At 38.4% G+C, this 12,312-nt stretch overlaps 1 protein-coding gene across 1 annotated transcript in view; it reads right to left on the bottom strand.

Annotated features, from left to right (window-relative positions):
- The window catches only part of mwh (multiple wing hairs), a 357,850-nt gene that overhangs the window by 268,868 nt on the left and 76,670 nt on the right, over positions 1 to 12,312 (bottom strand). The window contains exon 3 of the mRNA XM_065229917.1: positions 1,604 to 1,813. Coding sequence (XP_065085989.1) covers positions 1,604 to 1,813 — 210 coding nt within the window. The remainder of the gene's footprint in view (positions 1 to 1,603; positions 1,814 to 12,312) is intronic.

Below are 12,312 nucleotides of genomic sequence, written 5' to 3'. Positions count from 1 at the left end.
ATATTACCTACCTGTAAGGATTTGCTTGAACTTAGGGTAGAGAACTACTTCGGCCTAATCGCCCATTTTGGGCCTATCGAGCAGACAACTTCAAATAAATCCATGATTTCAGAGTTAACAAGTCAATTATGCGTTTGGTACGATACTTTAGTTAATAAGCTACCGAACGAAGTCAATGAGAACGCGTGATATGAAGGTTTGCACCCATTATTCCCAAAAACAAAAGAAGCGCTCCGACCGAATCAATTTTTATCTTCATCCGAAGTGAATTCATTGGCGTTTCAATGGCGTTGCAATGCGTTAGGCCGAGTTTAGAATCCGTAGGCCGAGTTTGGCCTCAAGAAGCAGTGTTAGACTTTTGACAATATCTCAACGATTGGTATCTCTTTATCAAATCTTACGGTACGTACGGAAAGGTAAATAAATTTGGAAGCCATCAGTAATAATAACATTCCGTTTGGTGCTAAACTGTGCTAGATTAAGAAAGACTAAGTGCGAGCTGTGCTTAATAGGCCGGAAATGGGGTAGTTACCCCTACCAGGATTTCAACGATACTTCTAGTTCTTGACTGCATTCTTGATTTCCTACAGAATTGTTTGCAACAGTCAGATATTTATTGTCTAGTTGAGGATACTGCAAAGTTGTAGCAAATCGTTCATAATATCCATTAAAAATCGTTGTCGCAAAACCGGAAGCAGGTAGCAAATCGACAGAGAGCATGCATAAAGGCGAATACGCGATGATCGATTCTCTTCATCGATTTTCTCTTTGCATTGCTACAGCTAGGCGAAACAATTTTCTAGAATTTGTTCAATGCAGAGTAGTAACAGGTTGTATTGGCTATCAAAAGCAACAGCAAACGCACCGAGAAACGTTAAATCTAGCGAGTTATTAACAAAAGAGAAAATCGACGAAGAGAATCGATCATCGCGTATAGGCCCTTATGCATGCTCACTGTCGAAATGAGCTTTTCTACGCGCAAACACACTAGGGGAAATGCAGCATCTAAGCGAACTACAAGTTTAAACAACGTTCTTCTTTGCCTTTATTACGTCCTTACTGGGACTTAACACCAGTTTTGGCTGCCTCCAAAGAGATACAATCAACATTTACTTATTCGATATTCGAAGGACCATCAACTATGCTCTCAAAAATATAAACTTTCAACAATCGAACGCAAATGTCACCAACATTACCTTTCGTTTAGACGAAACTTTGTGGCAACATGTCCGAGCAAAAACTTTTCTAGATTTAGTCTGTTTAGTTTCCCATAATAATTAATTTTGTAGTAACAAAATATTATTCAATGATAAGAGTTGTAAAATTCATCGATGATGGCTCCATAATTCCATTATTCTGCAGAAGCTTGATTTTTCAATCAACGCCTAAATTTCTGTTTCACCTCGTCATGGACATTGCTCTCAAATGCCTCTATAAATTTGAAGCTTTTAAAATATATTTTCCGACGATCAAGTTCGCAACACCGTCGACTTATTCAACGAACGATACAACTTTTTACCGATAAAAACTCGCTACCGGAAAAAAGCTCCCGTCCATTCGCCAAACAGCGATCGAGGTGCTTCGGAAAGCTTAGTCGACTTACCTATCGCAAAAGGAAAACCGATTCCCCCTGACGTTGTCGAAGTGGTTACGATCGGCTTCCTCCTCGCAGTAGCTGCAGTTACAGAACGAGTACTGCGAACCGTACAAGCTCGAATCATCGTCCAGGTCGGTAAAGTTAACGTCGGTGTCGAAAGCTTCATCGTAGTTGCTGCGGGGAGCACCGGAGTCTTCCGATGTGGTGGCACGAGATCTGTGGGTGGTGAAAAGAAGCTTCATGAGTGATATTGTGGTTCGTCTTTCTCTATGTAGGAGAGCCAGCAGCGCTGATGTAGATAAATTATCAATATAATGTATGCTTTCCGTTGGTCCAAATGACAAGTCAAATAATTGAGAAGTTTATTTAAAATAATCACCCTCAAAATTGATATTCGGGATTTATTCTGAGGCTACACTTATGATTTGCGAAGATTGCTCGGTTATAGGCTTGAACAAACTTGTGTTTATTTTGAATATGTCGGAGGCATATTTTATAGTGACATTGGCAACTGAGCGTCGACGTCTAACACCGATGGAGAAGAAATTCAACAGTTTTCACAGCAAGGCCAGGACTGTTGTGGAGTGTGCTTTCGGGCAGTTGAAAACGAGATAGAGGAGCATCTTTAATAAAGATTTGGAGCTTCGAATCTTTAATTCGGTCAAGGTCATTGTGGCTTGTTGCATACTCCACAACATATGTGTCGACGAGAACGACGTATTGGAAGCGGATTCTATTATTGAAGAGACGGAGCAAGCTGCTGACAATAGAACAGAACGGAACGAGTATGGTGAACCACCTGGAAGAGACACTGGAGAGGGAATGGCCAAATAAATTATCATTTGTTATGAGTGACTTTGGCATTGCTTTCGACTGGTAGACAATTTGGAACAAGATTTTCTCGAGGAGTAGAGAAGATACACCGTTTTAGTCGCTTAAAAACTGCAAAGTCGAGAAATCCTCTTCTGTTTAAAAAAAAACTTTTTGTATGGTTTCCGATACGTTTAGAGCTACAGATGCGTACTGTAAAAGCTCACAGTTAAAACTGACAATAAGCTTTATTGAATCGTCTCCAAAATTTGAAACTGCGTGAATTCAATAAATGTTTAAGCTCTGCTTCGTGACCAAGTCACTACTGAAGTGAGAGGAATTTCAACGAGTTTAGTTTTCTATAATCATTTGACGATCAGCTGTAAGCTGGATCGTATCCTCCATTTCTACGAGGCTGCATCGTCATTAAATATAAATTAAATCTTCAAGCACTAAACCAAGATCACATTTTCACTATTTTTGTAATATCTTCGGTAATTTTCTGGATGTTTTTTATCATGTATCATTATTGAAAAATAATCATCTGGATTATACGATGCAACAACAGAAACAGGTAGCGTGACCTACATATCAATTAAAAGTGTTCATTCTAAGAAACTGATCCTAGAGCTCCACGGCTTTTTTTTTCGATACACTTGGAAACGTCATTTATTAATTAATTAGGAGTCATAACATAAACATGTACCTAGAAGGTCATGGGACCGTCCTCCGGAAGATCTGGAACATCCTTAAAAATGGTCAATCCATGAAATTGATCCTAGAACTCAGCGGTTTTTTTAAAGCATTAGGAACTGTGATATAAGAAAAAAATTGGGGTCACGACATAAACATGGACCTGTATGGCCATAAGACCGTCCTCCAAAAGATTCGCAACATCCGTAAAAGTGGTAAATTCATGAAACTAATCCAAGAGCTCCGCGGTTTTAAAAGATACTAGGAGCTGTGATGATAGAATGAATTTGGGACCGTGACAAACATGAAAGTTTCGGAACATCCGTAAGGTGGTCAATCCCCGAAACTGATTTTAGAGTTCTAAGTTTTTTTTCGAAAGCATTTGAAACTGGGATATAATAAAGAATTTGAGGTCATGACATAAACATCGACCCAGAACATCCGGAAAAGAGGTCAACAAATGAAACTGATCCTAGAGCTCCTCAGTTGTTTTTTTTTTTTCAAAAAACATTAGGAACTGTGATACAAGAATTTGGGGTCACGGCATAAACATGTACCTGCATAGCCATTTGATCGTCGTCTGGCAGATCTGGAACATCCGTAAAATGGTCAATCCATAAAACTGATCCATTAGATAGACGTTTTTTTCGAAAACACGTGGAACTGTGATATAAGAAATAAATTGGGGGGTCGTAACATAAACATGGACCCGGATAATTGCTTAGCGCATATTAGCTTATTGCGTGCTCTCAGCTTAGTGTTCTAAATGCACTTCCACAGTTATTAATTGAGAGCTTTCGATGCCAATACCAATGCATGAATTTATATATTGTGTGGCAAGCACAATGATATTCTATGCCCAGGGAAGTCGAGAAAATTTCCAACCCGACAGATTTACTCGACCGGACCGGGAATCGAACCCGCCGCCTCCGGCTTGGTAATATCGTGCCTTTACTGACTAGGCTATGAGGCCCCTAAAGGTCTATGTTTACGTCCCGGACCATGTTTATGTCACGTCCCCAAATTCTTTCTCATATCACAGTGCCACGTGTTTTCGAAAAAATCCCGGAGTTCTAGGATCAGTTTCATGGATTGACCACTTTTACAGATGTTTCGAATCTTCCGGAGGACCGTTCCGTTGCCACCAGGATCCAGATATAGGAACCATGACTGTATTCTGGCTAATTATGAACATTTGTGCCCATTAATCTAATTTATGGATCTTAGACCACTTGCAAAACCCATAAACACTCCTTTAATAAAACATGTAACGACTCTTTTCGCTGTTGAATAAAGTAGACTACCCTATTTTTAATCTTTTTACTATCACAATAATCAAAACAGTCCCTAGGAATTCTAGAAGTAACATAATTTTTTAAATCCATCAAGAAATGGCTAAGTTATGCTGTTGCAAACTTGCCGTTACACGTTTTTCCGAGGCATCGCATTCGGAGTGTTAATATTATCGCAAATCATTTTATTTCGGACATCACTCAAACAGGCCGAGGGGGAGGGGAAAGTTTAAAATAATTCTGAGACCCTTCGGCCCATTTTTCCCGGTATCAAAAAAATCACCTTAGTCAATTTCAAATGTTTCGATCTTTTCCATACTTAGCAGCCACATTCGCCAAGAAAAGTCATCATAGCTGGCACGCACGTTTCAGTTACAGTCAGTGTTGTAAATGCTCTAAATAAATTGAACATTTTTGATGAAAATAAGAAAATCAGAAAATGGGTGATATCAGTTACTTAGTCATTTGACGAAGGCTTGGATCATTCTCATTTGAGAAACACTTCACACTACGAAAAAGGCATGTAAATTTCGGTGCCCTGAGACCGACACCGACACATGTAAGCGGCCCTTTTGACAAAAGAATCAGTTGGAAGAAACGAGAAAATCAATTCAATCAACCGTTCTCTTCGTTGACTTGCTTATGTTCCGGTTTGAGAACACTCAATTTTACATGAAATGTTTGTTTACGTTCCACGATTTACGTCCAATATGGATTACGTCTCGTGTAAAAGTAGTTATTTCTAAGTGTTTTGATATCATTCAATTGAGTGTAACCTACACATAAACGGAGCACTGGTCGACATTCCGGCGAAAGCTAAGCCAACCTGACTTCTACCAAACTCCAACCCGATGTTAACCCGATGTTGACCCGACATAAACCTAAAATGGACCCGACAACAACACGGAATTGGGTCGACATCGACCTTAAATTTGACTTACGTTGATCCGACATCGGATCGACTTGTCTGCTCGGGACCATTTTGCTGGGTTTCTTCCATACTCCACTGTCGTATATCGAATGATAATGAGTGACTCAATAGACAGTGACGATGAGCTTCGAATGAAAAAGATTCTTTTCAAATTATGGTCATGTGAGAATTCGTTTTCACAGAATTTATTGAATGATTGTATTGGTTCGTCCTCAATCGAATGATATTGAGTTGCAAAACACATCGCGTTCGATCAAGCTGACTGAATATCTGGAAGACGTGGTGTCAAATCAGCCTACTGATCATTCTTGTATGAAATTGGTTCCAAACGTAAACAAACCCTGTAGGTTTTTTATGGCTTATTGACGTTTGGAACCAGTTATGCGATTGTTCGTATTTGACAGCCAACTGCCAAGGAGGGCAGTTGGCTGTCAAATACGAACAATCGCATTAAGCAAGGGGGCTTACTACATGGAAGACAAAACATAGGTTTTGAACATTTTTCAAGATTACTAAGGCTGTGTTCCAATGGGGAATTTTCACTTGAATTTGACAGATGTAAAAACTTCAAATAAACCTGTTATTCCAGCAGACTTATTTCTGGCCGATCAGGAATCAATCTCGACAATCACCTTCTCAAAAATCGTACGATCAACAACAAAGGGATTTTTGAACACTATAATTTATTTTCGAAGTGTAAAGTTTAAGTGAAAATTGAACAAATGGAACACAACCTTAAAATATGTGATTCTCGGTAGGAAAAGTGAAAAATCGGTAGTTTTGAACCTTTCATCTGTGAATCGGTAGGCATCCCAAAAATCGGTAGGACTACCCTGGAAACCAATACCCATCATGCAACACCTCAAATTACATGGAAACTTGAAAACAGCTTACCATCAATCATACTGTCATTGGTCGATAGGTACAGTAGCAGCACCTCCCCTAACCGTGTCTCTTCGAGATCGTCAAGTCGACGATGACAAAAGCACATACAGGGGTAGAGGTAACAATAGCTGCAACTTCCAAACCTACGACTAGATGCCTCCCTTAAGATAACGACTTAAGTACGGTACAATTGCATTGGCGTACACATTGAGAAATACCTAATTTTACACGTGACGGAATCCATCTTTGACAAAAAGGATGAGACGTAAACAAACATGTCATGTAAAATTAAGTGCTCCGAGACTGAAAAGTTTGTTACTTGACGAAAAGTACGTTTGATTGAGCTGAATTTTGCGTCTATTATGACTCAATTTTATGTCAGAGTTGACGCTCGTATATGTCAGTCTCAGAGCACCTAAATTTACATGTTTTTTTTTTCAAAGTGTGTAGCTAATGGAGGTGCCAAGAGGGCCAGGCTCCCTCCAGAGTTTTTGGTTTTTTTATGACTCATCGGTATTTTGTCAAGCTTGTCATGTTCGATGTTACTATTAAACAACGATTAATAAAATTTGACCACAACCAACGATTTTATTTTAAAGTCATTTATGTTGACTACTTTTCTTATGTTCTGGACTTTAAAAAGCAATTTTGGGAAATTATATTGTATCGATATTTAACCGATAGCCTAATGAGACGTCTTCAGGCTCTACAAATTGGCCATGAGCCCAGGGATTTTTCTTTAACTTCTGGGAAGTTCGTAAAACTTCAAGGACTTCTAAGAAGTTCAGGGAACATCGTATAAATTCAGGAAACTTAATGGAAATTCTGGGAATTTCAAAGATCTTCAGAAAAAATCGTAGAAACTAGGTGAAACCCGAAAGTGGAACATGTAACAAAATTATGATAGATTTTGAACGTTAATAATTCAGCTGCCCCAGGACCAATTTCAGTAATTTTATCACCAATCGATCAGAAATATTCCTACGCATCTGCTAAATTTAAGACTTTATCATTTTTTTTCAAAATGTCACTATCGAAAATTGCACGATTGTGCAACCGTTGCTATGATAGTTAAAATTATCACCGATTGCCTGCGAAAAGCGATTTTCTTAACACAGATTTTAAAGTTGAATTCCATCCGGTCTCACTAAATCGTTTTTATTCAATCACCGCGTGGTGAGTGGTGGTGTTATCCAGTATACAACGAAAGGCGGCCTGCATACAGCAAGCTGCAACCCACATTCGCATCCATAGAAGGAGGAAGAAGCCACACCGCTATTGATCGGAATCAGTAGCTCTTCGTGAGTTGGTTGAGTTGGGCCATCTATGTCAAGCGCGTCATGCTAAAGAGTATAAACTAAACTAAACCAAAAATCTATTTTTTATATGATTTTCCAATATTTTCGACAAATTGACAAGTTTTTTTAAACTTCCTCTTAGTCTAAAATTTTGCCATAAATGTGTATACACTTAAATTTTCTTAGGAACTGAAAAAAAAACTACAAGGGACAGCCCTATGGGGTTGTACACAATGGTGACGTAGGACTACGTGGTCTTATATAAAAAATCTTATTTGTTAACCGCAGCAGGAGCTTGTATTTTGTATAGGAATAGGAATTTGAGCGGGGTTCTCTCTGTTTATACTCTTTAGCATGACGCGCTCTATGAACATCATTTTTTTCTATTGTTCTTAAGAAAATATTCGATTAAAAACGTTTTTTCTATGTCATTATGGCACAAATTTGAAGTCAAAAACCACAAAAATCGACCATTCGGTTTTACTTAGAGTCCTTTTTTTCATAATGTAATTGAATAAATATTTGAAACTGTATTTTTTTTTCTGGAACTTAAGGAAAAATCTGGTGTTTTTGGATTTTTGTTATATTTTTCCAATGTTTAAAAAAAATCAACACGTGTCAAAAAAATAAAATTGTTTGTCGTTGAGCATCCTCCTAAGCACTGATTAAGGGCAGTTTTTTTTTCCAGGATTGTTTTCTTTGTACCTTTATAATGTTGCGAAAAATACTTGTTTCACGCGACCGATAATTTGTATAAACAGTTTTGTAACATCCTTCCGTTTCACGTACATAGCTGCTTGAAATCGGAAACGAACAAAATTTCAAACCCTACTATCAACATGATAGTATCAACAACAAAATACTCAAACATGTATTCTTTTTACGTGAGCAATCGGTGACAGTTACTCTGTCTCACCCTATAAATTATGGGACCTAATAATTAGAAAAATTGCATCCATATCAAAACCGAATACTTCATCAACTCTCAATAGTGATAGCGTAATACTACATGCACTATTCTAAGCACGCGGGATACACCACAATAGATAAAATTACTGGTCCCAGTGAAGTTATGTCTTGAACAGAGAAAAAAAGTGTGCCCGATACTTTCACAAATTCAACGGTTCAACACTAACTTTTTTTTTTATCTTCAATCATTCTCCATTAATATCGACACGTCGCTTCCTCTGATGACTATCACTTGGATATAGGCTAATAAACTACCGCACTCTGAAGCGAAGGCGCAAGGCGAGCAAAGGGTTACATCATACCTGCCGGTAGCTACACAGTCAAGAGCTACCGTAGAGATACCGCTGATCGGTGGTGATAAAACGGCTTTTGCACCCATTATGACTAGCATTTGTATACTATAGGTAAGCAATTTCAAGTTTGGCTATATGTACAAAGAGAGGCAAATTGAAAATGAAAGTTTGCATCGGCTAATGCCATGCTTTGTAGAGGTATTGCTGATGTATAATTTATCAATTTTATAACTCTGCATATTTGCTAGGAGGTACGAATAGTCACCATATGGGAGTTACTACCCTAGGAATGATCGAATTTTACGGTAGTGCTGTAAATAATAAAGTTAAAATAGTGTAAAGACCAAGTCTTGGAAACCTCTTAGGACACAAATGAACATTCCTAGCGGCAACACCCCTTCGTGCAGTAGCTGCTGAGTTCCTCTTGCTAATAAATGCTGCTTCATTTTTTTTTTCCAGACCCTCACATCCGACGCACGGTGGGGTATTTGGATAATCTAGCTGGTCAACAGTCATTTCTAGATCAACATTTGAAATAGGCGGCACAACCAAACTTAAACAATGGCTTTGGCCGGCATCGGTGGTGTAGTTGTAAGCGTGACTTCTTTCTCACCCCAATGGGTGTGGGTTCAATCCCAGCCGAGGTCGGTGGGATTTTTCTAAGACATAAAAATCTCTGGTCAAGTAAAGCCATTGGTCCCGGCCCATGTGTGTTGAATGGGTGCGATATCCTACGCAGGTGTGGAAGCTGCTTTCCTGCACATTCCATTGCCGTCAATGGATGGCAATCGATGTACGTCGGTGATTGGCAGTAAATTGCGGAACAGAGACCGACGTTAAATAAAGAAAAAATGCTTTGAACGCAAATTTCTCGAGAAGCTTATGTGTGTGTGCTGGAACAGTTCAAATATGACTTGTGAGTAAAATTTGTTTTTATTTGCAATTTGGTTATAGCGTTTTTGATGTTTCTGTTTCAATAATCGATTAAGCAAATATATGTTCAAAACGACAACTGAATGTTCACAGGAACGTAATTGAGAAATTAATAAATAAAATCAAGTTCTAGTTGGAAGCGTTTTTTATAATATGAATAAATTTGATTTTTATTCGGATGGATTCGTGTGATTTGCAGATTGATACCTCTGCCTACTGTTGTTACAATAAATAGCTGCCCCTAGCTGCCCTATTGTACTCTAAAGACATTTGTTAAGGTATGGATGTAAACAGTGTTGTTTGAGATTTGTGGTGCTTCCAGCCGTTTCCAACCCATCGTAATAGTCCTACGTTCTCAAAAATATACTCTATTCTTAAGTCCAAAAATAATTATTGATTTAAAAAATAAGGAAAACAAAATTTATGTTCATCCATCCTATCATAAATAAAAATCATATTCTTTAGCAGATATAATTCAAAAATACTTTTGGCCAGCTAGATTGATCAAATACCCCTATATGCGACGGTTCAACGAGCAGGCGTAAACTTTGCAATGTTGCATCTCATCCATCAGCATAAGTAAACTGCAGCAGATGCTGTATTTCTGCACTGCAGCGTCATAATTAATAAGTTATCTAACTACATCGGAGATAAAATGGCATTTTATATCAGACTTATGTTGTATTAGGGCTTTGCTGGCACGCTGCGCAACCATTAACTGAAGAATGGTAGCAGAAACAAAAAATTAAGAAAAGGAAAATTCATCCAACCATAGTATTTGTGACCTATTCTGTGGATTATATGTGCTAATAGGTCTGCAGGCTTGGTTATAGTCGTTCGCACATAAGAAGAAAAATCATACTCCTACTAGTAAGAAGAATTCGACTTCTTCGTGATTTAATATCAAAGTGTCTAGCATTTTCAAGTACAGTAATTGTTAGTATAATCTGTGCAAATGTAAACTATATTAAACAAGCTATACTAAAAACGCCACAGCATGTTAACAATCTAGATAAATGCCATAACAACATTCAAATCCACAAAAAGTGAGAGTAAAATTGGCCCAGCAGGAGGTACAAAGATATCTCACCGATATCTTGCCAGCGATCATCAATTTGCTGATCATTTTTTTTTGCCACCGTCACTATCAACACGCTTTGAAGTGATGTAAAACAATCCGATGGATAAGATATAACTTTCCAAACGGAGATCGATTTGAGCATGTAAAAAAAACATTGAGAAAAGCCATCCATTCCTTTGGTGTAATGGTACACCGCCGATTACACCCAGTTTAGTTGCCATCGCCGAAGAAGTGGTTCATTGCTCAAGTTTCCAATTGCTTGTGCTCTAGTGCAAGGTCTTGTTAATCGTCGCTTAGCTTGATTTATCGCCTGTTTATGCAAAGTTCGTATCATCAAACATGCTTTCTTTTCCATTGGATCGTTGGGCTTACTAGTAGGAGATGAAGGTAAATGTACGCAAGTAAGATAGTTCTGCTGGGGTAATTTATGTCTTATTTGTAAACTTGGTGAGATTATAAACCATAGCGCTAGTTTATCATAAATCTTAGGGCTGAAATGAAAAATTGCACTTTGCGAACGTTTACGAGGTCTACTTAGCTATTCATGAATATGAACATGTGTACCTAACAATTATTAAAAAATGTTTCATATAGCAGATCTTGAAACATCCACTGTCCTATTCCACGAAGATCTTGATCGTGACTATTTATTGTCTGTGTTGTTATTACTTTAAATGGAGGATAACTTTAGCCAAAGCTTGAAAAAATGTTTGAAATTATCAGAGTAATATATTTACCGGAAAAATTCTATAAAAACCGAGTTAAAGTCAAAAACGCTATTTTTAGGTCGCGTTGTCTTCTCACCCAGTGTTTTACTTCTAGTAGCATTTATTAGTGACTATATTATTGGAAAGCAAAGCATGTCAAATTTCTATTGGTGTATGTATAGTTCATTTTCATATTATGAAGTTTGTTATAAGTTGTAAACGAAAATATTAATCGTGGACTGAAAATCTGCGTGTCATAGATGTTAAATAGATTGAATGTTGCCAACCTAGACCCTATATATGAACGGCGCCGGTGGTGTAGTGGTAAGCGTGATTACCTCTCACCCCAGCAGGCGTGGGTTCAATCCCAGTCGGCGCCGCCGGGATGTTCTGAGGCATAACATCTCTGATAACGCCTTCCTTCGGATGGGAAGTAAAGCCGTTGGTCCCCGGTTCATGAGTTGATGGATCGATAGATAGGGTCCAGGTGTGGGAGCTGCCTTCCTGGCGCGTCGGTAGCATTGGTGCTCAGCACGGAAAACAAGATCGACGGAATAAACAAACCAAAAGGAAAAATAGACCCTATATATGGACCGGGACTAACGGCTTTACTTCCTATCTGAAGGAAGATGTGATCAGAAATATTTAGCCACTGAGAACCCCAATGACCTCAGCCAAAACCAGACCCACTTTGATAAGAAGTATCGGTTGGTAGCGATAGCTGCCAAACTGAGTAAAACCCTGAATCGTAACTATTCGAAGATCGAAGTAGGCCACGCTGCAAAAATCACGTGTTTTTGATTTGTTCAAACTCTTTCATAAG

Source organism: Ochlerotatus camptorhynchus, unplaced genomic scaffold, assembly GCF_037179485.1.
Source record: "Ochlerotatus camptorhynchus isolate MF236.1 unplaced genomic scaffold, CSIRO-AGI_Acam_v1.1 ptg000324l, whole genome shotgun sequence".
Taxonomy (NCBI): domain Eukaryota; kingdom Metazoa; phylum Arthropoda; class Insecta; order Diptera; family Culicidae; genus Ochlerotatus; species Ochlerotatus camptorhynchus.
The sequence above is the reverse complement of the archived record's forward strand: the minus strand, read 5'-3'. Positions and strand labels throughout refer to the sequence as shown.